The 26,689-nt window shown below is 41.4% G+C and overlaps 2 protein-coding genes and 1 long non-coding RNA gene across 5 annotated transcripts; 2 read left to right on the forward strand and 1 right to left on the reverse strand.

Annotated features, from left to right (window-relative positions):
* The first annotated feature begins 507 nt into the window (after window positions 1-507).
* On the forward strand, window positions 508-7,795 carry LOC135263045 (PHD finger protein 6-like). Of its 2 annotated transcripts, none has more exons than XM_064350620.1 (10): window positions 508-665; window positions 1,678-1,882; window positions 2,122-2,223; window positions 2,725-2,858; window positions 3,008-3,054; window positions 3,316-3,503; window positions 3,916-4,059; window positions 5,765-5,869; window positions 6,291-6,424; window positions 6,987-7,795. In XM_064350620.1, exons 2-10 carry the CDS (start codon window positions 1,742-1,744, stop codon window positions 7,123-7,125), a joined length of 1,134 nt encoding a protein of 377 aa, XP_064206690.1. In that variant the 5' UTR covers window positions 508-665; window positions 1,678-1,741; the 3' UTR covers window positions 7,126-7,795. The 2 variants fall into 2 exon arrangements, with proteins under 2 accessions (XP_064206690.1, XP_064206691.1); XM_064350621.1 differs by having other exon boundaries at window positions 3,316-3,476.
* Window positions 7,796-8,776: 981 nt separating this feature from the next.
* LOC135263046 (hypoxanthine-guanine phosphoribosyltransferase) lies at window positions 8,777-18,481 on the forward strand. The gene is made up of 9 exons (XM_064350622.1): window positions 8,777-9,038; window positions 11,505-11,611; window positions 11,938-12,121; window positions 14,414-14,479; window positions 14,947-14,964; window positions 15,046-15,128; window positions 15,359-15,405; window positions 15,703-15,779; window positions 15,957-18,481. Exons 1-9 carry the CDS (start codon window positions 9,012-9,014, stop codon window positions 16,002-16,004), a joined length of 657 nt encoding a protein of 218 aa, XP_064206692.1. The 5' UTR covers window positions 8,777-9,011; the 3' UTR covers window positions 16,005-18,481.
* Window positions 17,841-25,465, reverse strand: LOC135263047 (uncharacterized). Of its 2 annotated transcripts, none has more exons than XR_010332379.1 (3): window positions 24,963-25,465; window positions 23,362-23,427; window positions 17,841-22,877 (listed from the first exon to the last, which is right to left on the reverse strand). It is a non-coding gene; the product is annotated as an uncharacterized LOC135263047 (long non-coding RNA). The 2 variants fall into 2 exon arrangements; XR_010332380.1 differs by lacking the exon at window positions 24,963-25,465 and adding an exon at window positions 24,540-24,881.
* Between the last annotated feature and the right edge of the window lie 1,224 nt (window positions 25,466-26,689).

Below are 26,689 nucleotides of genomic sequence, written 5' to 3' on the forward strand. Positions count from 1 at the left end.
GTCAGTTGCATGGGTGTCATGCATAATAAATTGGCAGCCATATTACACAAACCTGCCATATTGTGTGGGTGAAGACTTAGCGAGAGGTGGAAGAAGAAGAAGAATTTTGGCAAAAACAATAAGGGTCCCAGGCACCCTTGGTGCTTGGACCCTAAAAAACAACTTAATACAAATCATATCCATCCATCAAAACTATGAAACCAATTTATATTAAAGAGCACTCCCACAAAATGAATGAAAAATACACGTTATGCTCTATCAGTCATAGGCCAGATTTAAGTTTTTCATCATGGCGAACGATCCAGAAAAGTAAAGCATAAACAATGCGGTAGAAAGACCGCCAAAGTGTGTGTTGTTATATTCAACGTAGAAACATCTTTACATTGATCACTGATGGCACAGCAGTTGTATTTACTTTAAGATGCTCGTTAATTTGTTGCAGAACAACGCGCCAAGATGAGAAGACGGCGCGCAACTTGAGGCGGGGCTTGTACGGACTGCCAATCAAACGTGCTTTTTGCTTTGCGTAACGTCGCATGAATCTGCGTAGTGGCAGAGTTGAGGAGCAGCGAGGGCTCCTCTCGCAGTAGGAAGAGGAAGAACAGTTTCGTATTCACTCTCCTTCACTGCGGAGCAACGTGATTGTAACTGAGAGGGAGAGAAGGGTAAGATCCGTTGTTGCCTTCTAGCTCTCCTCGGAGGTACTGTCGCATTTTCTAGTAAATGGCTTTGGCAGGTGGGGTAATTCTTGAAAGGAAATCCCCTTTTTCTTGAAGGCTAAGCTAACTTGCTAACGTTTTATAGGATCTGGCTAGTAAGCAAACGAGACCGCTAAACACAACGCCACTAGCTCACCACAAAATGAATGGGATGTACCCTCAGTTAGAAACTCGTGGACCTAGCAGGCTACTTCACTCTCAGTTTTTCTACTGACACGAATAGACTCTTAGATTTCAAGTGTCCATCTGAGTATCCATGAAGGCCCAGGGATACCCAGGGCCTCTCGGGTAGTATAAAGAAAACCCCCTCAAAAATTGGTATATGGTATTCAGGGGGGCGGAGCACCCCTTCATCAACAACATGAAGTTAAAACGATACAAGAAAATGATTCGAAACGACACTGCATGTATAGTGATTTCTTTCTTTTTTGGAATACAAGCAATCATACTTGCGTAATGTTTAGCTTAATTGTACAATGCAAACATTGTCTTTGAACGCGATTTATAGATAGTCTGTCTTTTAGTTGTCCTTTTCTCATTTTCACTGGGGTCCTCTGTTTCACTGCGTGTTTTGTGCCGCGCTGCTGTTGTTGCTGCCGCCGCCAGCAGAGTTCGCGCTTCTCGTAAAATGCAACAATGAAAGTTCTGGCGCTAGTTTGCACTTTTTACACAACAGAAATCTGCTTGTTAACTGGAGATGTGATTTTTCGAAATAAAAGAAAATAGTTTTTAATTGTAATAAGTTTCTAAAACCATTAATTTCCTAAGTATGCGTCTTGTCTCTGGTCGGCTACATTATGCGTTGACCGAGGCCAAGAATTTTTTATTCTTTGTACACCCCTCTTTTTTTAAACACCACGCTTGTTTTCTATATGAGCTTCTGTTTTGTTTAAATTTAAGAAGCCATTTCAAGCCTGGTTTCTGTCTGTGACTGGAACTGTCATTCATTCTTACTCAGGACTGAGCTATTTCTGATCTGCGAACCCACTGAGACAGAGAGGAGTTGCACAGATTGCCTGGGCATGTCGGGCTCATCCGGGCAGCGAAAGGGGGCAGCGGCCAGGACGCGAAAATGTGCCTTTTGCAAAACCAACCGCGACAAGGAGTGCGGGCAGCTACTGGTGTCTGACAACCAGAAGGTGGCAGCCCATCACAAGTGCATGGTGAGAGTTTGGGGAACCAGGGACCTTACTCACAGTGGGGGGAGGGGGCTGTTCTGTTGGCGTGGAGGAGAACCAGTAAAGCTCTGGAACAAATGGCAGGCAACCAAAGGGAGACAAAACAGCACAGTGTGTATACTGGCCTCGCTCAACCCTTTAGAGTGCAAAGTGAAAGACACAAAAGAATGGGGGAGAGAAATTATCTATCTTTGTATTCACGTGGCTTTTCTTGTTTGGTCCAGCTCTTCTCGTCTGCGCTGGTGACATCACATACGGACAGCGAGAACATCGGAGGATTCTCCGTTGAGGATGTGAAGAAAGAGATAAAGAGGGGTGGAAAACTGGTGAGGGGCGGGTTTGGGGGTGTGTTACACTCGCTCCTGCGTGCAGTAAGGTCAGGACTCATATTCACAAAGTGTTTCATATTAGAGCGCTGATCTAGGATCCGTTTTGCCTTTGGCATATTGTTCAACACTCCTACTCGGAGACACTGTGAACCGCATTGATCACTTATGCCGAGTAGCGGTTAGTTAGCTCGTTCTAGAGTATAGAAAAGTTCAAATTTAGTATTGTATTAGTGATATTATTCAGCTGTGACATAGTAAAAGTGTTACTTACCAAATACTGCACTGCACCTCCACCTGAGGGTTGCAGGTTTGAATGCTGGGGGAGGCGCTTTGGTTGTATTTTTACACCACATTACCCCTTTTGCTTCTGGAGAAGTCCAGCAGTGTGAACGGGTGTCTGGCTGTGCATATTGTAAAATTGCTGGACCCCCGTGTGGGGTGATGGCGTGTAATAAGGCTGTGTCTGTCTTAGCGGTTCATTTCCCTGGTTTCTTGCAGATGTGTTCGTCCTGCCACCGGCCCGGCGCCACTATTGGCTGTGATGTGAAGATGTGCCGGCGAACCTACCACTATTTTTGCGCCCTGCGGGACAAGGCCCAGATCAAAGAGAATCCCTCCCAGGGTATCTACCTGTGAGTGCACCCTGCTACCTGGCTTCAGTCAGCTGTTTTTCCAGTTTAAATAATCCAAAGCATTATCATTTTCTTTTTCAGTCATGTTAGTTTTTATATTATTCTTTGGTGTTCATCTAACATTATGTTCCACGTTCGTTTGACTGCAGTGTATATTGTCGCAAACACCGGGATGCTACACAAGACTCCAGTGAAGGTAACCTTACTACAGCAACATCCCATAGTACTTAATGCATCTGTTGTATGCCCCTCTGGTTCAAAAATGTTTAATTCATATAGGCTGCCATAACATTAATATTGTTAGAACACTTCAATGTTCAAAGGACAGTAGTGAACAACTGCATGGAAGTATAGATGCAGCCCATTGTTACAGTCAGTCAAGCCTCCATTTACCCCCAGTGTAATCTCCTACATTTCCCAAAAATGGAATCTCCTATATTTACTCCTCCTTCTCCAGATGAAATGGGTGAGACCAATGAGTCAGACGCCTCCCCTCCTCGTGGCAGGAGGCGGGGTCAATCAGAAAAGGGAGGGGTGAAGTCAAACTCTCGTGGCCAATCAGAGGACACCCGCTCCACTTCCTCTCACGGCACAGATGACGTAGAAAGTGCTTCACATGTAAGACCAGTGGAAAAACCTGCAGAAGTAATTAAGTTTAGAACCTTGTACACTTGAGTATCTGAAGCCATATTCCTACTGAAAGACAGAATAATGAAATTCCATGATATTGCTCATGGTCATATATTTGTTTCCTCTAGGAACTCAAGCTGAATTTAAAGAAACCCTTTGGGCAGGGATTTATAGAGGAAAAAGATTTTCGTGTTAAGCCACTATGTAGTCAGAATAAGACTGACTGCTAGATTTGGCCTATTTCAAGTTGATGTCTTCCATGGTTTGATTTGGTAACAGGGAGTAGGACCTAAGTAAAACAGAACTAAATGATGAATATGACCTTTTTCAATACCGTTTAATTTGGAGCAAAGTGCTGCTGCGTCCTGTGTGTACCTGTGCGTTTCGTTCCTAATCTTTTTTCTTTTCCCCTTCCCCTCTACCACAGCGGGACCGCTCCCCTCTTCGCGTCAGCCCCAGCGACTCGGGGCCCCGCTGTGGGTTCTGTCATGCGGGGGACGAGGAGAATGAAACCCGCGGCAAGTTGCACACAGACAATAGCAAGAAGGTGGCCGCGCACTACAAGTGCATGGTGAGTCATCTGCTCGACTGGTGTAGAGCGGTGCATAAGTCACATCAATGGATATTGGTCTAAATTGCTTAGATTGCATGCATCCACGTGCAAGTCGTATGTCATCATGTGCATGTGCCCTCCTCCAAGCATGGGGCATGGAATGTTAGCGCTGCTCCTTTACACATCGTAGTTGTCTAGTCAGGCTCGCGCAGATGAGTCAGAGGAAGATGCTTCATATGCAGCTTAACCGACAAACCGCTGGTACCTGATCAGCCAGTGGGGGTTGCTGGATGAGACATCATCATCCCAGCTGGCTGAAACTCCCTCTTAGGGCGACAATCGACCTCCCGGACTGGTGGCCACTGTAGGCACTGGCACAGCCCAGATTCAGTACCAGAGTGTCAGAGTGTAGGGTCTATCCATGCACTGGAACAGTACATAGGATGAGCTACCCAGCATTGATACCCTGATTTAATTTTAGTTTTTAGTTTAGAATTTAAATCCACATTACAGAATAGTTTTGTGTTTGCAGTAGGGCTGTCAGACAGTAAAAAAAGATTTGACTGCGGATCTGATTTGACTGCTGATTTCTCTGTACATTTGCTTAATTTCCTGTGAGATGGTAAATCACTTGAAACTTTGCACACTCATTTATTTTATTTGTCATTTAAACAGGGTAGTCATTTGCAAGTGTACTCTGTGTATATGCACTTAAATAAAACATACAAAAAGATATAAGATGACTAAGATACAGTAATTATAATGGCACAGTTGAGTAACACTAAATTAAAATGGCAGTAAATTGAATGCTGTTCATACAAATGCGTGAAATAGACAACAACAAATATCACCTCAATCAGCCACATGGGGGCACTATAATTAAAGTTCAAATGTATTGTTTTTGATTTCCTAACAGCATCCGTGTTGTTGTCCCTTCTACAAAGCTCCATGCCAAATATTGCCTTAATCAGCTACAAGGTGGTGCTATAATGAACATTTACATGGTAGCCTATTTTATATTAGACCGTGACTCCAAAACACATTGTCCAATTCACTACAGATTTGGTCAGCATATTCCTTGGAGTGAAATAAACATGCATGCAAAAGAGCATGAAACTGCCAATTCTTTTTTTTTTTTTTGCTAAGGCTTTTTTGTTTGATTTGCACCAAACTTGGTACATAGCATCGGTGTACCCAACCATACTTGGTATCTATAAAGCACTTATATTGGACAATAACTATGGTAGCTGTGAGCCACTGAATTTCACATTGGGTTTGGCCTATCACATTAATGGTTATAACTCATTGACCATTCATCCAATTCTCACAAAATGTGTACTGATTTAACACATGATTATTGCTCTCAGTAAGCCCCACCGTGACTGGTTAAAATTTCTCTAACCAAGAACCAGTTTCCCACAGACATTCATTGTTTTTCAGTGTTAAACAGGAAATATTCTTTTTATTTCTGTAGAATGTGTCTTCAGCCTGTTAATGGCTGAAGACACACAACTTTGATCTCAAATGAAGCTATAGTGTTAGACAGCAGATACCTGAAAAAGGAAAAAGAATGTCCAGGGCCAGGCCTCCTAGCTCAAAGAAAATATTTCCTCCTGGGTACAGCATCTGTTTTTTGTGGGTAACCTGTGCTTTGTAGTACTGCATAACTTTACTTTATAGCCTTATTCCCAAAGTGAGTTGTTCTTCACGTCTATTTTGATAGCTCTTCTCCTCTGGGACAGTCCAGCTCACCACCACCTCACGGGCTGAATTTGGGAACTTTGACATCAAAACGGTCACCCAGGAGATCAAGAGAGGGAAGCGAATGGTGAGTAGCTTGGGAAGTGGAGAGACTGCAGACTGTTCTGGCTCTCTGGCTGGATTTTGCAGACAGTTTCATTTCAAAGTGTTTTGCTGCTTTCTTAAGTGACAGCCTAATGAGGGTTCAGATTATTGAAAGAGCAGTTTATACTGTCAGAAACTGTTGCAGCTCATGCCAATGGACAGAGATTATTCTCAAAATTGGCATGTTTGCTTATTAAGCCAAAGAAATAAAAACTGAAAAAGAAGCAAATGACAGAAATTGGAGAAATTGTCAACTTAAAGGTACTTTTAAAGTAAATTCAAGCTCATATTTGCTCCCAGACAGTCTTTCTGGTCAGGTGGCCAATGTCTTTCAACATGAAAAGTGCACACTTGTAATGCGGTCTTGTGTAGCTTATTCATTCTGTGCCCTTCCTGTCTATTAGAAATGCACCCTGTGTACTCAGTTAGGAGCCACCATTGGCTGTGAGATCAAGGCCTGTGTGAAGACGTACCACTACCACTGCGGCCTGGAGGATAAGGCGAAGTACATTGAGAACATGGCCCGTGGCATCTACAAGTGAGCACCGCTGTGCAAATCCCCATCCTCTCTAACAAGCACCTCTTCACCTGTTTTGAGGTTTTAAAATGGACTCCGGATTTATTGAAACCATTACTAAACCTACAGTGCTGTCCCAGAGGTCACACGTCCTGCAACACTGAAGTGCCGACTGGAAATTCTGAATACAGACACAAAATAAGATCAGAAAAAAAGATTTTGATAATCCCAAATGCATAGTGTTAACTCTACTGGTGAAATTGAATTCTTACTGTACAGAAAACTTTTCTACATCGATCCTCTTTTTACCTATGTCATTACACTCCCTTCTAAATCTTCCATTATGTACGGAATCCCAACCCCTGTTTAAAGCACTTTTAAACACAAAGTTTAAGGAAATTTCAAGGTATATTTAACCTATATTTAAGTTGACTAGATAGACGGTTAACTATTATTTACATTGCCCAGTCAGCGTGTGTTAAATCTTCATCTACTTTGTCTTTCACTGGTCTCTTGATTATAAGTGAAGGGGCACATTATAATGCACTGTAATGAACCACTGCTCTGTGTTGCTCTGGCCCAGGCTGTACTGTAAGAACCACAGTGGGAATGAGGAGCGGGATGAGGAGGATGAGGAGAGGGAGAGTCGCAGTCGACAGAGGGAGAGCCTCCAGCACGGGGCCGCCCACCCTCCGCTCCTCCCGCAAGTCAACGGCAACTAGGTACTGCGCAGGGACGCCACCGCTTTCTGGGGCTCGGCAAACGGACACGTGGAGCAAAGACGAGAAATCAAAGTGCATATTTTTGTTTGAGAAAAAAAAAAAAAGTTAAAGCTAGTGAAATAGGCGGCCGGATATGAATTTCTCAAGTTTTCAGTCGCCTCAAAACTGATGCTCGCTCTCCAACCAGTTGGTGTGGAAATGCACACACAACTCATCTGGCTTCAACCAAATTGGTTTTGTATGGATTTGTATGAGGATTTGTTTGATTTCTTGGGTAACGTGACCAGGGTGGGAAGGTTGTGTGGAGAGGGCTGGTGTAACTAATGTTCCATTTGGTCTTTCTCATGGGAGAATGACCTGCAGGAGACCAGGCTGGATAAACTGATTGTTACGTTCAGTACGTGCTCGTTCTGTGCCCTACTCTGTCTTTTAAAATGAGAGTCTTCAGGGCCCATTTTATGAAGGCTGTCTAGTTTTTATTTTCTTCCAAACTATGAAATCAGACGGTTCTATCTTGCTCTTTCTCAAAAACGTACTCCTTTGTAATCTTTGTTCTTTGGAATCGTGCATATATTTTATTACCATATTGTTATTGTGAAAATCTGTTGCTTTTCTTTTTATTCAGAGTCAGGATTAAAATTCCTCAAGTGGCATGAACCTCTTTTAACAATGTTGTGATGTTTTGTTTTTTCTGCTCCAGTCTGGACACAATCCTGTTTTTAAACTTATATGCTTGTCATATAATTGGCTTACTGAAAGGATTCAATTGGCTACCTTGTCTAAACAAAGCTCTACTGGAACATTACGATACCATTTAAAAAAAAAAATCAGTTCACCACTTGTATTAAAATTTCCCTTTGCATTGTTTTACTCAGACAGATTGATGCACATTCCACTGACTAAGGGACAATCTTAAGAAAATTACATCATGGTGACATCAGACACCACTACACAATAGGGTTACCCTGTTGAGTGTATACTGGTATATAGGTATGGGGCATGCCCCCGCCAAGGCGTAACTTGGCGGGATGGCATACCTGCCATCCCAATTTGAGATCAACTTGCATTATGGACCACTGGAAACAGGAAAGCGCTTCACAGTAAGCTGGACAATGTAAACATTGACTGACCAGCATATATACTGGTATGTCAATTGCTGTTTAGCCAAACAAGTAGTAATAACATGAATGATATTTGTCCAAGGTGAAAATCAACCATTACAGTATTTACGGATTTAAAGCCATTTAATTTAAATAATGCATTCTCATAGCCTACATTATCTGCTCCATTTGATTGCACAGAAGCAGCTTTCTGTCATACGGATGTATTGTCGGGGGCAACGAATTGGCCATTCATTCCTTACACATGCGTTTAATTTCTGGAATTTGTATATTTGCAAATTTTCCCATTCTTTTCACGTACAGGTAAATTGACTACAGTATAAAAAAATTCAAATACGGTTACAAAAATAGTATATTCTCCAAAATACCCATAAAATGTGGCCAAAGTTGGCTCATGCGAAACAAATAGGTCAATTTCAATGTGCACTTATATCTGGGCTTCGGGTTGTGCCATCGACCGTATGCGCGCACACTTCGCAGAAGAGCATTCGAGGTGAGAGTTTGTGAGTGGGTTTGAAATGGGCGGTCCAACGCCTTTCATTCGTCGTCAGCAGTACCAGAGAAAAAAACGCAGTTTCCACATGCTGACAAATCGGACACCAAGACCAAAATTTCCGTTTACGCAAAGTTAGCGTAAAGTTTGTCCAAGTCACCTTGGACAAATATCATCGCAGTTACTACAATCTGTTTGTCAGGAGTCGGATCCTTCTGACCTGAACTGAGGGTACGCAAAGGGCATCTAGCGAACAACGTAGACATTGTGATATGGCGACCAGCAGTTCCTGTGTTGTGGTAAGTTTGGCGGGTAATTCTCGGATGTCTGTCAGTTTAGTAGCAAACGCTAGGTTTTGCGTTATGGTGGACAATAAATATATAGCTCGATGCCTAGCTGGCTAACGTTACTTAACTCATTCCTTGGGGAGACGTGCTGTATTGCATACTTGTGCTCAGCGACGTGTTATTCCAGCAGATCTGCGTATCCTGTTCCGTGTTTCACTGTCAATATCTGCTTGTTGAAATATGGCACAAAACCAAAGGACAAAATTGCATGCCCGGGGCGAGGTCCAAGCGGAGCACATTACCGCACTAGTATGCTACTTGCTAGCCACGTTAGCCGCGTAGTACGCAGTTACATCAAGATGCTACACATACACGGAGTGATTTAGTTAATATTGGACAGTAGCCGGATAAAATAGAATACCAGTATGCCCACGATTCTGCACCGGTAGACACTGGTTTTAAACAGCAGGTTGTGAGCCCTCGTGCTGGGTAGCTGGTGCTTGCTAACGTGTCTCGGCAGATGGTGTAATATCTTAGCAGTTAGCTTGTCAGCTAGTTCAGTCACCTGTCAAAAAAGAATAATGACTTGTGAAAGACTGCGATTCTATCTGGACAATTGTTACCCAAGTGCTATATAGGCTACAAAACTGGTTTTGCAAACTAACTGTCCAGCTATGTGTAGCCGCTGGTTAACTAGCTAGTTCCGGAGATGACTGGCTAAGTTGGCTAACGTGAATACCTAGTGATGAAACGTTATCCCGTAGCTACCGTAGAGATGCAGCTAACGTTACCCAACAACAGTTGCTTAAGTGTAACTTCATGTGCATGTATCTGCTTGTTTGCTAGTGCTAGCCACCCACGAAAGTAGTAGGATAGCTAAGCGAGCCGATTTATAATACATGCGTAGCAAATATGTAATATTAGCAAATGTATAAAACAAACGGAAATGAAAAGATTCTGCATTATATACTGGCTCGGTAAATATATAATATAGACTAATGAGCTGAAACTCATTGTGTATAGTGATTTGGAGTGGAGAAGCATACTGGGGAACTACTATAGGCCCTGTGAATAAAGTAAAAGAAAATTATGAGCCAAAGAAAAACTAATTAACACTGGAAAGGAAGTAATCTATACTGCAGAAGGGAGCAGTTGGAGGAAAGCGGTCCATATACAAGGTCTTCATTTCCTACCAGTTACCTTAGAGACGAGCATCTCCCACAGTTGTGGTGATAGAGAAGTCCACACGCAGGTGGCAGCCCTTTCTGCTGCAGCCAAGTTCTCATTCCTCATGTCTATTCACAAGGCATTGCATCATTTCAGAAAGGGCAAAGCCCTGTTGAAGAAAAGGTTTTATGCCTCTGTTCTAGCAGTGGAAGGGTGAATGTACCAACAGACTGGGTGATGCTGAGAACAGGCATGTCATTCAATGCTCAGCTGTTCCACCAGCACTGATCAGTCTCTGTGTTGTGCTTATGGGTAGCGCAAGTAAAGCCAGCTGAGCCCACTCTGGGAAACAGACTGGGAACCTGATGGCTTGCCTAGGGCTCCGACCACTGTGGGCTGCAGCTCTCTTTCCACAACAGCCTGCCGTGCAGTGGTTGCTGCCACAGTATTTTAATGCATGATCTTCTTCCCAAAGTATTTGTGTGGCATCTACACACTCATCAGCTTTTAACACCGGCGATGGGCCGCTGCCAATCCGACCGCTAATCTCAGCATTGTTCTGTGGACTGACCAATCACGCGTCACCAGTGAATGCCAGCCCGAGGGGTTGTTTACCTCATGACAGTAAAATCTGTTTGGAAGAGTGAAAAATATTCAAACATAAAGGAAAAAAAGCATTACTATATTTATTGTTTGAAATATATTTGAAGAGGACTAATGTAATAATTTCACTTTGTCTTCATGAATGCACACCTGTCCTTTAAGTACTGAGTGGGCAGCAGGGGCATTTCTTACGTTAAGTACTTCATCAAAACTCTGGTCACTCTTGGCGGTCTGGGCCTAGGAGGATTGTTACGTACTTTGTTAAATTAGTCTTTTGTGAAAATCTTTCTGTTCAAATAAAACTGAACTGAATTGAATTTAAACCTGGAATTATAAATGAGTATGCATGTTTGGATCTTAGGCGATGGCTGTTATTAAAAAAGTGGCTGAATTGAATAGACCAAAAGATTCAGTCTTTCATAGACTGCAGTATTCTGGGCAATGCACTTTCTTAAAACAAATATGTGATGAAAACATATTTGTTTTAAGAGAGTCTGTTGTTCAAGAGAAATGTATGCAAAAGGTTGCAAGTGAGTGGAGATTTCTGTTAAATCTGTTGTGCCCTCTGTCATACTTGAATTATTCCCATGTTTGAAATAGAGACATGTTACCAAGCAGGTGTGATCATGTAGTGGACTGTTCATGAGTGAAATTTATCGTCATTCTAGCAGTTTTTGACTGCCTAACCTAAAGTCTTGCTTTTTTCAGATTGATGACACGGAGCAAGGCTATGACCTCGACCTGTTTTGTATTCCCAAGCATTACGCTGATGACCTAGAGCGGGTTTACATTCCACATGGACTCATCCAGGACAGGTGGGTTATGCTCAAACACACTCACATGGGTACAGAATAACAATGATTACAATTGTTGCTGCTGCCAAGATTTTTTTTTGCACCAGCACCATATATTCCACTTGACTTCAGCTTAGCAGAAATGACAGATTTATGTTTTTTTTTGTGCAACCATATGTCCTTTAGTTCTCTGATGTAGTCTCAATTCAGCGCAACACCATCGGGCACTTCACTGCACCCAGGGAACTAGTCTTTATTTGGCCACAACAGTAGCTTGTTTGGTCACCTTGTGTGAAATGTTTTGCCTAATGGAAGAAGCATGACCCCTCACCCCCCTCCCCCCCCAGGACTGAGAGGCTAGCACGGGAGATCATGAAGGAAATGGGGGGGCACCACATCGTGGCACTGTGCGTGCTCAAGGGGGGCTACAAGTTCTTCGCTGACCTGCTGGACTTCATCAAAGCCCTGAACCGCAACAGCGACCGCTCCATCCCCCTGACCGTAGACTTCATCCGGCTCAAGAGCTACTATGTAAGGCCCTGCTTTCGTATCATGTCATTTCCTTTGTTCAAATTCATTTATAACACCAAATAATATAGCCAGGCGCTTCAAAGACTGACGTTTCAACTTAACATCTTCCTCAGTCAATGCTAAGATGCAAAAATATAAATGTCAGTCTTATTTAAATAAACATGCTTTATATCGTGAGCACTCCGTTGTCTACTTTAGGTAGTCTCTTTGAAGAGTGTGGGTTTTTTTTTTTTTTTTTTGTTTAAATGCACGGTCCGATACTGAGAGCACTTTCTCTCTTCTATAAGCTTTGACTGATGTGCACAGGATAGTCTTTAATTATTTGTAATGTCTTGTACAAATTACAATCAAAAAAACTCCATTCAGTCAACCTTTATTTTTTGGTAGTGTACAGTATTTCAAACTGGTAAAAGGTTTTGAAGACCCTGTTTTGAGTGTTCATTAAGCCACAAGATAAACACATTTACTTCCTTTGAAATTTCTGAAAATGAAAGTAACACTTGATTGAAGTGTATAATTTTTAATGGACATGGTATGACTGTATGTCTGTACGACCATTTATTTCAAGCACACTGATTTGCAGCCCATAAACTGGTAGCACCACTCATCATTTAAAATGTAAATGTCATCATTACACAAGAAACACCGTCTCCAAATGAGCAATACCAAATCCTCCTGTAGTGGGTGCCTCCTGTAGTGGGTGCCATCTTTGTTGCTTTCAGTACTCATTCAGGATCTCAAATGAATAACATAGTCTTTATATAGCATTAGTTGGGTCTTTATGTATAATCATTAAAAATGATTATTTTGATTATTCAGGTTATTTAATAAGAATTCATGTTTTAATGACACCCCCCATCTATGAATGCCAGACCCTAGGGGTTGTTGGGTGGCTCATCTTCTTAAGACACTGTTGTAGTGCATGTGTGGGCCCCATGGTCTGGTTTCCAGTCTGGACCGTGCCAGTGCTGACCGTCTGGCAGCACCTCAGGGAAACTGCCCAAAGACTGTTGGGTTTCAGTCAGCCAGGACGACAGCATCTCATTGTGCATTAGCGACCTCTGCTGGTCAGTTTGATGCACGCAAGTTAATCTGTTGAGCTGCACACGAGTCTTTTAGTCCTCTGGCTCATGTCTGTGCAAGCCCAGCATGCAAGCTGCAGTGTCATGAGAGGAGGCGGCTGACATCACATGCTTTGGAGGAGAGCGCACGGTTACCTTTGTTTTCCTGAATCAACAGCAGAGGCTGTGGTGAGCGTGATTGGGCAATCCAAATTTCCGAATTCCAAAGATTGAGAGAAATAAATGGAAAAGAAAGTGAGAAAGAGAAAGAAAGCAGTAACAACAAAAAATTGCCGACCCTGTGCATTGTAAGATTTCTTTTGCAAGTCTCAGTGGAACCCTATGTTGAGTTCTGGACACCAAATTAATGCTAAAAACAGTCACTTCCTTTGTTTTAAAGATTTCCTGTGCATGCTGCTTTTATTCTTCCTCTACTCTTTTGTGCTTCCTCTGTATGGGTATGAAATGTCGAATAACACTATGTAAATCAGATATGAATGTATTCAGTTGTGGCTGTCGTACTGACACCCAGTTAGTTTCGCAATATAAACGTCAATGTAAACATATTCTTCCTGGTAGTAATACGAATGAAATGTGCTCTCCAAGCAAAATCATTTTTAACTTTTTTTTTTCCCTTCCCTGTGTAATGTTGTTCACAATGGAGCATGCCAGACCTTTATTGGTTCTGTGGCCTCCTGATCTCACAAGGGTGCTCAGAAATGTATTTATTAATTCTATAGCAAGATGTTGGAAGTGTATGAAGTGTAAACAACGAAAGGTGATGGAAAAGAATTTGTGTGATCTTTCCCGACTATAAGGGGTACGAAAAGACAGAAGCAAGATGAAGAAATAATATTACTTGCATCCTTGCATTTATTCAAGTACCATTCAGAGTATTTAAAAAAAGAATAATGTTTAGTGTACAAAGAGTGAATTAACCTGTTCCTATATTGGAGAATTTAAGGATTACATCTTCCACTTTAAGGGAAAATGCCATTTCATCTGAAGTGTTGGCACTTGAGCAAGTTTTTCTATACCTTATTCCAGATGGCTACTTTTTTTTCCTCCAGGTGATGATTTTGCACATGTGCCCTCTACACATTGATTATTATACAAGTCCTTGCAAGGCCAGTCTAGGAAAAGGCAAAAGAAAATGCTTTTTTCATAGAAAATGGTGGATTCTTCCATACTCTCATGCATCTTATTTCACACTCTACTCATTTCTGTGCAGAATGATCAATCCACTGGTGAAATCAAAGTCATTGGAGGAGATGATCTGTCCACTCTCACAGGAAAGGCAAGTGCCACTGTAGTCATCTTTCTACTAGTGTTGTACTGAATTCACTTTCAGAATTTGAGAATCCAGATGTAGCTTTCATTATTTATGAAAGAGGACCTTCTTGTTAACACATCCACGGCCTCTGCTCTTGTACTTTACTACCCTTGCCCTTGCCCAATAGTGCATCTGCAACTTGCAGCACCCCACTCAGCGATACAATGGCAGTGTTCTGCCACAGACTGGAACCTGTGAAGGTTTTCTAAGTGTTTGTTTCGTACTGCCGCCATGTCCATCTGGCTACAGTGTGTTGTGTGTTTAATAACACAGCTTGTGCTGGGAGAACAGAGGTTATGATGTTCACAGAGAAGGTTTCAGAGAGAAAGGCAATGGAGCATTTACAGTGTAAACTTTGACTTGAACAATTTGTTGTTTTAACTGCTTGTCTCCACCAATGTTTTTTTTTCTCTTCTCATTTTCTGGTACAGAATGTCTTGATTGTTGAGGTAAGTGAACTTCTCTACACTCTATTTAATAGCGTGACTGTTGGTAAGCAATTGGCTGAACCCTTTCCTTGTTCTATTCAGGACATTATCGACACAGGAAAGACCATGAAGACATTGTTGCAGCTCCTAAAACAGTACAATCCCAAAATGGTTAAGGTGGCCAGGTACAGTACTGTTTGATCCCTGCTGTGACATAGTTGTTGATGGACATCACGTATGACAGTAGGATTTAATAATTATGTGAAAATACTGTATTCAACTTGTCCATTTGTATTGCTGTGTGCATAATGCCTTTACACCCCATCATTATATATTATATTATCATGCACATTCAATACACATTTGTAACTTCCATTACTGAGTGTGTATGCATGATTTTGCCCTCCGTTTGCAGTTTGCTTGTGAAGAGGACACCAAGGAGTGTTGGTTACAGGCCAGATTGTGAGTTCTCTTTTTCATGACATTGTAGTGAGTTAAATGTACTTTATTTAATAAACTACCAAACCTAGGAAATGAATATTTGATTCAATAATTTACATTCAGCAAAAATGGTATTTGGAAACATGAGCCATTTTTAAAAGTACTTCAAATATTGTCAAAATTGCACACTGGGATACAGTGACTTGCACACACCACCAGGTGGTGCTTGAGTGGTGTCACACACCGGGTTGGGGCAACTATGCCCGGTAAATGCCATTTTGCATGCAATCCTGTTTGTCAAATGAAACTTTCTCTCAGTTGTAGGATTTGAAATCCCTGACAAATTTGTTGTGGGATATGCGCTGGACTACAACGAATACTTCAGAGATCTAAATGTAAGTTTTATTTTTATTTATTTAACCAGGTAAAAGTGATTGAGAACAAATTCTCATTTAGACTAAACACTGACCTGGAAAAAGTATAAATCCATTAAACAGATGGCAGTTTGAACTTAGTAACCCCAGTTCAGCCGCTGCAGTATCAGTAACTCTGTAATTGTTTTTTTTTTTCAGCATATCTGCGTCATCAGCGAAACAGGAAAAGACAAATACAAGGCATGAAGAAAGCAACTTCCCCTTTATTCCTTTGTTTTTAAAATGGATTCCTTGTGTAATCATTTTTGTTTTTTTTACTTTAAATGTTAAATTTTCAGGTAAATCAATCTGGCAGATTTCCAGATGCATTTCTGTGAATACCTGCTGAGCTAATGTGCTGTCTTTAAGCAGCCCACAGTAGTAGTGTACATCACAGGCCTTAGAATGCTGTGCGAAATTAATTATGTGCTAAGCGGTTTTGAACCAGTCCTGGCTTAGGACTGGTTTACAGTCAGGAAATGTGCAATGCAGGATAATACAAAGACAAATGTTATATATCTCTGGTGAGGTACCACAGGTGGCCCAATTGTGAAGCTGCTTGTTACCAAACACCATAAACCAGTTGGGCATGTAGCCCAGATATCAGTTTCACTTTCGCTGCATGTGTAATGTAGTGTTAAATCATAGCCTTCCATTTACTTCTTCATATATTAGATCAAAGCTTCTTTACATATTAGATTCACCAGACAGAAAAGACCAAAATAGTTTGATAATGTGGAGGTGAATAGAACATGAAATGCAACCGAAGTCTGTTGGGTGAAGTAGAATATCTACTGGAAGCAGCACAGTAAATACAGGGATTAAACCCTTTAAACCAATGTAAAAGCATTGGAAGTCATGGGATCATGTGTCATACTGGAAAACAAAAATATTTAAATAGCAAAAACCATCACTTTAATTATAAAATGCAGGTAGTTTGAAAAACGTTGCCTTGAATACTTCAGAGTTGGAAAAATGTATACTTGTGTTTAATCTGTTGTAGAAATGTTTTTATAACTGAACCAAAGGCCAAGCATCACTGAATTTTGGAACTGTTGTGGCATTTCACGCCTCTGCACCCTTTGAAACGCGCTCTATCCCACATGAGGTATATCTACTCTTCTGTCCCTGAGCACTGATCTGCAGTGCTGGGCCATGCATAGGGAAATACCCTGCTGCTCCATTCTTACTACTTGGTTAGTGCTGGTGTGCAGCGGTTTGATTGTGCAGGTAAATGGGATACAGCATTTCTCAATGTCACAAGGGTTCTGTGTTTAAGGGAACTTTTTGCATCTAGGCTAGCTACAAACATTACAATTTCCAGCTGACCTGTTCACTGTACCTTAGCATTATTGCTAAGATGTCACAAATGATACTTCATTCATTCCTTAATTTCTATTTTAGTCCTATACATGCCTAGACTAGACTCCACCCGGCAAGACCAGCTCAGGAGAATGCATTAAGTTATTCTCAAAATCAACAATTTAGAGAAAATAGCAATCACATTTAGCTATAGGAATAGTCTTCATTTGAACATTTTCTGTCTGAAATTGTAAAATCTAAAAACGGTTTTGATTTCGTGAATTGTAAATCACCTGTTTCTCCTGTATTGAGCTCCTTGTTTAAACTCAGGCTGGGGGATTGGAGGCAAAGTCCTGAATCTCCTAGATCAGGGGTGGCCAACCCAGGTCCTGGAGAATCACAGGGTCTGCTGGTTTTTGTTTTCACTCTGCATGTAATTGATCAATTATAGCAGTTGATTACACAGTTAACTCACCTCACCTGGTTGCTTCAGTCTAAGTGGTTGCTGTATTTAAGGTGAAAACAAAAACCAGCAGACTCTGCGGCTCCCCAGGACCAGGGTTGGCCACCCCTGTCCTAGATTCTCAAGTTTATGTAGCCTCTATGCACAGCTGTCAAACTCATCCTTCAGGGCCATAGTGTCTGCAGGTTGTCAGGAATTTCTTTTTAAAACAAAAATCCCTGGAAAACAAAAATCTCCTAAGCCACAGGTGTGAAACAGCAGTGTGTGCTTCTTTTGGGATGTTCTCGGCACAAGCGTTTCATTTAAGTCATTAATTGGCTAAGAAATCGCACACCTTCTCAAGGCCTTAATTGGCAGCTGATTGAAAGGAAAACACATGAACCTGCAGACACTGTGGCCCCCTTTGGATTCAGTTTGATACCCCCTGTCCCAAGCCAATCAGTCACTTAAATTCAGCACCTAAAAGCTGAAACCTACAAAAAGCCACTGCAGGTACTGCATCCCTCTAGAACATGGATACTCGTATCTGGACCATGAATCCAAATCCGGCCCTGGTTTAATAAGTACTGATTGGCCAAATGTATTCAACGCCTGACTCCCAGGTAAAGGGAGGGTGGAAAACCAGCAGTTCTTGGACCTCGTGGGCCATGATTTGAGTAACAGGGATCTAGGAGTCTGGCTCCAGTGCTCTACACCAGGGGTGCCCAATCTTATATGAACACCCCTGTTCTACACGGTTTCTGAACACTTGGTTCTGTAATCGAGCTCAGTAATGCACTTATTTCACCTTAATATGATCACAACTGGCTGGATGTATCGGTTGCACTCAATTGTATAGTTTGACAATGTAAAGACATTGAAAATGGTTTAACCAGTATTTGCTTTGTTTGCAGTGAATACACAAGACGATTCACAAATATGAATATTTGCTGTATTTATTTTTTTACTGTAGAAAAACATCAACAAGGAACATATTTTGAAAATAAATTATACAAAATGCCCACTTTTCATATTTGCATTAGGTCACGTCAGAAATTTTGTTGTAAGCTCAAAAATCACTGCAATGCTTATGCCATGGTTGAACTTAAGCAGGTGTGAGGAATGGTCAGTACTTAGGTGGGAGATGACCTGGGAAAAGTTCCTGTTGGAAGTGCTGTAGGTCTTCCTTCTGAAACAACCCCCAATGCCCCAGTACTGTGATGGGGCACTTCGCTTTAAGAGATTGCATCTTTTGGATGAGATGTGAAAACAAGGTCCTGAATCACTGTGATCATTAAAGATCTCATGGCACTTACTCAGAGTAGGACGTTCCTCAGTGCAAAATTCCATAACCGGCTTCCTCAACCTGGCAACCTAATTATCTCCCGGTATTATTGGTGTGTCAAACACCCAAAATTTAATATTGCAGCAGTATATCATAGTTGTGACTGACCCCATATTTGTCAGGGAAAAAAACTGGGAACACTAAAATGTATCACTTCTTCCTACTGCAGCTAAGATTTCTGAGCTGTACACAGGGTCTCCAGATAAACAGGATCTGTCAGATACTTAACCCTCCTCACAACTTCCTCATCTTGCACTTCTGTCCATGCCAGTTCTGCACATTTTTTTGCCTTTGACCTGTATAAGTTTGTTGGTTTGTTGTGGAGGTTGTACAGGAAACAGGTGCTGGAAGTTTACCGGAATGGTCATTTTGCTCTGGATGCCGGCAGTCCTTGTAGGCTTGGTCTGTGAAATTGATTATTCAGCGCAATTCCAACTTGACTTAAATTGAGTCATAGGTCATAGGTGCTTGTAAAAACAATTACCGTAACTCACAAGAACCCAACATAGGATAAGACCTGCACTATTAGCCTGTGGATGACTTCAGCATGCTAGTGTGGAATTTCAAGCATCATAGCCAACGCGTAACCTCCTAATGACTATTATGTGCGATTAAAAGCATGCAGTGTTCTCTGGGCTGAGAGCAGTAACTGTTTCAGACCCTCTTACTCAGGTTCTCGAGTTGTCATTGCTCGCACTACCAGTGATTACACATTGGAAAACACCGAAGTGACCTTTCGTACCACTTTGGTGACGACTAACAGTGATAGCTTTGCAGAGAATACACACCATTTATCGAATGCGGAATTATTTCCACAAGTTTAAATAAATAAAAACACAAAAAGGTTTCTGGGCAATATGCTACTCAGGGCAGGTGCACTATCACTGCCGACATGCAGGTCATGAACAGATGTTGATACAGGCGGGCCTTACTGGAGCAGAACGACAACACTGGATACCTGATACAGCTCAACTCCAGTATTTACGTGCTGCTATTGTACCACCCACGAGTGCGTGGCCACCGCTTCAAGTGCTGTGGTCCAATCACTAATCACCGTCACAGTTAGGATGCGTCTCCCCGCGGCAGGTAGACAGAAATGCTGGAGCCCCAGAGGCAGCACCTCGTAGTCTGTATCTTCATATCACAACAAACCATGACGTGCTGCTACAACGGCCACCAGTGGGACCCCTGTGCACAATGGACCTGGCTTGGGAAGCCGTTTGTCTGGTACCCCCCATGGTCACTGCATTCCTAGCGTAGCATGTCCTATCCAACCAAGTCCATTTAAGCTGTAAGCATACAGAGCTCCCATTTCCAACAAAGACCATTTAGCTGTCAGCATACTCCCTCAAGTTCACCCCTCATTCATTTAGCAAAACCGTCAAGTGCAGAAGTGAACTCAGACTGTCAAGAGAAATTCCTTTTGTTCAAGAAATGTAGTATTGAGAGTGCTGAAACAGCATAAACGGTGTTTGATGTTCAGTATATCTAAGCGATAGTAAGTGATCTGTCAACCTTGCTCAGTAGCTTGATATGCTGAGAAATTCTTCAGGTAAATGCATCAAGGGCAATATTTTGAGGTAAACCATACAACCTTGTTATGAACACAGGTCTGATGCTAAAATACTCCTGTGAACAGCCCTGTCAGGACTGCTCCTTCACACTGGCTGGAGGTCTGTGTGGCTGGAAAGAGTAGCAAGTGAATGAGCAGAAGTCAGTATCTCTGTCTCCCAGGGCTGCTGTACCTGCTTCGCCTTTGTGAGCAGCCAGCCAGCAACCCACACAGGTAACAGGTGCAGACGGTAATGCAAACAAGGAAATGGCTGGATCTGCTGCTGACACGGAGGGGGTCAAATATTAAACACCATATCCTACGGGCTCTCGCGAAAGATTGCCTGTGCTGTCTTTTTTTTTTTTTTTGCGAGATAAAATTACAAGCTCGACTCGCTAGCGTGACGACGGCAGTTCTCGTCGTACCAGGTTGGAGCAGCTTGTCCTACTTTATCCCTCGAGCGCGGCTGAGGGGCGTTCTCGCACAGCGCTGGAGGGCGGCCGTGAAGCTGACCTGAACACTCTGTTCACTCCACTTCCATGTTCTCTACCTCCACATGACAGGATTAACGAGTTCCTCCTTTCAGAAACAGGTTGGGCAGAGAGAAAAGCCGTGGGGGACTGAATAGGTGCTAGAAAATGGAATACCTTTATTAAAGGTTTCCCTCTAGTGAAGCACATGATGCAGGCACTGTGGCCTCCGGCTTAATCTGAAACAAGGCTTACCTATCGGGGGGGGGGGGAAGAAGCAAAGGCTGCAACAGAAAATGAGCCAAAAGGTGGAGGTTTCGAACTGGTAAAAGGGGGCGTTCTTTATTGTGATCTTTTAGCTCACTGGCTTGAATTTGAGTGTTGCATTTTAAATGGAATTTACATATTCATATTAGGCATCTATAAGTACCACAGGAGATGTTGCTGGATGTCATCTCACCATACCTTCTGAAATGCTACTTCTACACTGAGTGGCAAACAGTTTGTTTATCAACAGATCACAAATATTCAACAAATATATTCAGTGGCTACGTTTGCATGCACACCAATACCCTGATTATTGGGAGTTATCAGTTTAAAGCAATGTTCCAATTATGCACTCATGCGGTTCGGAATAACGTGATTTCTCTAATAACCTGGTTTATATGGATTCTTTTAATAAAGGGCCTAAGGTCTGCGGAACTGATGCAATAACCCACTCATGCAATCTGAAGAGTTTCTTCATCTGTCCAGAAATTATTACTTTTTCTATAACAAACCGGTGCCTGCCTGTGGCAGATGGGTTCCCCCTCTGAGTCCGGTTCTGCTCAAGGTTTCTTCCTGCTATCAGTCAGGGAGTTTTTCCTTGCCACTGTTGCTCTAGGCTTACTCTTTGGGGGCCGGTTCTCTGTAAAGCTGCTTTGTGACAAAGCTCCTTTGTTAAAAGCACTATACAAATAAAAATTGATTGATTGATTGATATTAATAATTGCATTGCCACTACTCACACCGCTCTGAGTACTGCATGTACACCATGTTGGTTTGAACTGAATAGTATTTATATGGCTGAATTGTATTTATATGGTTCACTGCGTCTTGCAACCTTTCGCATGTGAAAATCCTACATTCTCACGATGTTTTCATCCATCAATAATTTGGTCAAAAATCATTACTGATTTTGAAAATGAGACTATGCTGTTCAGATGACTGTTTATATAATCAAGAGTATTTCCTAATCAGGCCATGATCAGATTATTACCGTGCATGCAAACACGCCCAATGATACAATGGCTCTGATAACAAAGAGCATTCTTACTTATTTTTATTATGAGAGAGACAGCACAAAGTAAACTGCTTTGATTTATGTGAACCATTAATCTCCGCATTATTACTGGGCATATTAAAGTAAGTCCCAGTGTACTCCACTGTAAGTCTATACACCTCTTGGTACAGGGTGTTGCTGCAGGCATACACTATAAAGTACAGTGCTATGACTACAGTTCACAACTCAGCCCAATTCTGGTAAGAGGAACCATAGTCAAATTGCCTCTAGATGTATCTAAGATAGTCACAGCAAAATTAACAGCATATGCACTAATTGATTTGTTCTGTAATTTATTTTTACCAGTGCATATGCAGGATGACCACTCGCACTCTGATCACAACAACCAATACATATTGAGACACTATGAATGCACTTTTATTGAATAATCAACCTGCTAAAACAATCAGGTTTATTCTTTCAAATTCTTTTTTAAACAAATTTTAAATGCGGCTGTTGACCGTTTTCAGACTACTACTTTTCTGATGCCGGAGGAATTCATCGTAAAGGAAACATGACAACCCTCACCGTCAACTCGATGTCACACGTCCCCGCTGTCACATTGTTGCGTAAACCATCAGAACGTGCTTGAGGGATGAATCTGGAAAACAATCCTCGCGTCGAAAAGGAGCTATCCTGCTCAGGCCTCTGCAAACAAAAGGCCCGATTCAGCCATAGAATTCAACACAAGGGTGTGCATTAAAAACACATACAGCATGCCACCATTCATTTCACCAGGGCAACAATGGAGGCCCACTTCCGCCTCTTTCTTGAGGACTGAGGGAGTGAGGGACACACGTCGGTTCATATTGCAAGGAACGGTCTTTGGCCTGTCCTAGAAATTAGCATTTGAGAACAAGTCTGCCAGATGATGTGGATGGGAAGGGGTATGAGCAGAAATGGTGCTCATGCCATGACCCATCCTGTCCATTAAGACAACATGATAGGTCACATTTTCAGCTAGAACTACAAAAGGCTCCCTGTCAATCATGATGGGGGGGGGGGGCTGTGGCTGGTAGGCTTTTTTTTCATACCATAGATGGAAGGCTGTGAGAAGGGTACAGAAACCCCCTACTGGCAATTTGAACAACAACATGGCAAAGACACACCAAATGAAAACTACACACTTCACCTTATCTTAAGAGCAGGCCTCAACTCGCCTGCAAAGGACTTCTTCCAGGGCAAAGAGGCTTTTACACTGCGAAGAGAGCAAGAAAGAGAGAATTAACTTTACACCTGATAATATCAGCAAAAATTTCACAGATCCAAAACACATAGTATTAAATTCTTAAATTGGTATTACAATTCCATGTGTAGCAAGGCACAAATTTGAACATCCAGTGTTGTCCTTTTGAATTTGAATGCATCATTTGAAACCAGCGAAATGGAGCTAATGATTGTTGACATTTACATTCTTAAAGACACTTAATGTGCTTCACTGTTGGGCACAGGATACTCTTAAAACTAATGTAACTGACGTAGCCAAAGCAAATCATACGAAATTCCTCCCCAAGGCAGTATATGAGCGAGTGCCTGACTGCCTCGCCAGTGGCTTTAAGCTTCAATAAAAACTAGATGAACGTGCACAGACAAGTTCCCCGATAAGGCTGTCCCTCAAAACATGCGTGTGACGCAAAAATCTTAAATACAGAACGGACATAAGTCCTTCATTCTGATATTTCAACAGACTCCATTTAAACCACGTGTTAAGGTTAAAAAAATTTAAAAACTGAAAATGGGTATATTACAAGACTATATTGAGGAACAAATGAACATGAAATTGAAGCAAATCCCAACACACTGGAATGGGATGGATAACTTAAATATTCCCATACCCTGCTAATAAGACAATGTAAAATGCAATGTCGTGTTAGAAGCTTGACGTACATTAAAACCTGAACTTCATAAGTTTATATTTACGTTAATAAATAATATGACATGCTCCTATCGAAAGCAAATAAATATTAAGCATCTAGGCCTGCTACTTATGATGGAAGATATTGATACGCCGTTGAAACCAAAAACATTACCGCTCGATCTACTATAGTCAATAAAACAGGACCAGGCAAAATCATTTTAACGAAAAGTATAATCCACAACATTTTGCGTAAGGTTAGCATGAAAGAATCAAGAGGCGAAAGATAAATGTAACCAACATGTACGAACCAAAAATAAATAAAACTTTAAAACGTCAGTGAATGCCTCAATATGCTGTCCACTTACAAGTTAAAATGGCTATGACAATCTGCATAAACAAAACATTTTGCTTGGTTTAAATTTCACCTGAACATAGTTCGATTTAAATGTCACCTTTTTTAGGTCAGATAGGCTACTTTCCATGGCTGACATGTAAAAGAAGCAATCTTTTAAATGAAGATGCGATTTTTTAAATGAAACGGTGCAAAAATATATGCTGTAGGGAAAACAATTGTTGAAGAGTATGTACAAAACTTTACGCAGGCTATTTCACTGGCTACTATTTTTGCCGACTCAGCATTTGAATTTATACGATGTCCATTCTCTTTCATATATGAAAAAACACTAGCGAAGCGAAGTCAAAATAGCGACTAGGCTATAGATTAACCAGTCTATAGCTTAGTACAACACATAATAATGTAACAAACGGACTACATTTTCTTGACGCTTCAGTCAATGATATTTAAGAATACAAGGAGACAGACAGTGGGAGTAAAAAAAAAAACTGAAAAATAATTCCAGAAAATCCGAACTCACCTCCAGCCCAATCGAAAATGGCGCCGAAACGCGAAAAAAACTTCTTAAATTTCATTGTAAGGTCTGCTGCAAAGGTTTGTGGGAGTACGGGATATGAACGTCCCCTTTGGTAGTGTTTCGTGTAGTTTGTAATATTTTGAAACCCTCCCTCTGTCGTGGAGTCGTGGCGCGTTTTAATACAAGAACATCAGGTCCCGTCTCCGCGCCTTTGTCAGTCTTGCAGAAAGCGCTTGAAAACTTTACATATATTGTAACTAAGTGACTGAACGACATATTATCTATGAAGGTGAAAGTTGCATGCAGCATATTAGTCTACCATAGCAAGTGTGAGGCTACGACAGTTTAATATTGAAAAGGGGAACAAAACTGCTTTCTCCTGTAATTTCAACAGAAAATAAAAATGTTTTATATTTTTCAGATATGTAAATCTTAAAAGCTGGAAGCAGAGCAGAATTGTACAGATGATAGTATTATTTACCAATCATTGGCACTGTATCTTACTGTATTTTACTTTTCTGAAATTGAAGTTGTGGAAAATATAGTTTCAGGTCTTACCAAACACTGCCCCCCCCCCCCCCCCTCTCTCTCTCTCTCTCTCTCTCTCTCTCACACACACACACACACACACAGGAGCCAATCTAACTGTGGGTAGTGAACTGTGGGTGAGTCACTTCACAGTAACAGTGATATGGAGAAATTTTCAGCATAATGCCAGGATCACAGATAACACCATAACCAGTAAAGCACAAACAGATGCAACTGATTGCAACACGTGAACAGTGTTTCACTTCCTGTTAATTCTTAAAATTGAAAGGAAGCTTTCAAACATACAAGTTTTTCAGGTTAAATATCCAAAGATATGAAAAAACAACTTCAAGATGATTATTAAGCAGTGTTCTCTACAATCATATTTTCATTCTCATTTCAACATAAATAATGCTACAGCTTTGAAAATTTGTGTTATTTTCAGCTTTCTTTGTAGGAGTTGTTTAATTTGTATGAATTGTACTGTTTCTGCCTGGATGCTGTGTTCCTGCACCTTCCTCCTATTCAACTGAGAGAAGAATTGACTCCATTGACCAGTGTTCAAAACTGTTTACAGTTGACCTGACCGACTACCAAATGGGGAAGCACATTTTGGTTCAATCTAAACTTCATTGGAACTGTACAAATTTTTTCCTGTTTAAAATGTATATAAGATAAATACAAAGAATTAAGTATTTTAGGGGACAGTTTATAGTTGCCTCACTTTTTTAAAAACAAACCTATGCTCTCACTGATACTTAGTACATTGTACTATGTGATACTTCAGGCTCATCTGGAGTAGCTGATACTGCAGTATGCTTTGGGAGGTTTCATGTGGAAAGTTAAACAACTGCTTGCATTGAACATGACAAATTAAGTTTGACTAAGCGGCCATTTCTTTTTCAGCAGAATGAGTAGCTGCAAATTTATGCTGTGTTATCTTGACAAACAGAGGCAGGCAGAGTCAGACATGGTCTGCCCAAGCTCTGGGCCCGTGGCAGTGTTAACAGTTTTATCTAGAGGGCTTTTGTTTGTTGTTGTTGTTGTTGTTATTGAGGGGTGCTTGAGTCATTCCATTTCCTTCCTCTTGTCTGGGCCTGTGTGCTTATCATGGGGCCCAGCTCTCAACTTATGGTTTTACAAGGCCTTGTCTATTATTTTAGCCTTCTTTATAGTTCATTTGCTGTTCTACTCTCACATAT

This window comes from Anguilla rostrata, chromosome 9, assembly GCF_018555375.3.
Source record: "Anguilla rostrata isolate EN2019 chromosome 9, ASM1855537v3, whole genome shotgun sequence".
NCBI lineage: Eukaryota > Metazoa > Chordata > Actinopteri > Anguilliformes > Anguillidae > Anguilla > Anguilla rostrata.

Excerpts from the sequence above, each read along its gene's own strand:
- LOC135263045 (XM_064350620.1), top strand. The coding sequence starts at position 1,742 with ATGTCGGGCTCATCCGGGCAGCGAAAGGGGGCAGCGGCCAGGACGCGA. Across the intron at positions 1,883-2,121 it reads CAGCCCATCACAAGTGCATG|CTCTTCTCGTCTGCGCTGGT; the intron begins GTGAGAGTTTGG and ends TGTTTGGTCCAG. Across the intron at positions 5,870-6,290 it reads TCAAGAGAGGGAAGCGAATG|AAATGCACCCTGTGTACTCA; the intron begins GTGAGTAGCTTG and ends CCTGTCTATTAG.
- LOC135263046 (XM_064350622.1), top strand. The coding sequence starts at position 9,012 with ATGGCGACCAGCAGTTCCTGTGTTGTG. Across the intron at positions 15,129-15,358 it reads AAAATGGTTAAGGTGGCCAG|TTTGCTTGTGAAGAGGACAC; the intron begins GTACAGTACTGT and ends CTCCGTTTGCAG. Across the intron at positions 15,406-15,702 it reads TGTTGGTTACAGGCCAGATT|TTGTAGGATTTGAAATCCCT; the intron begins GTGAGTTCTCTT and ends ACTTTCTCTCAG.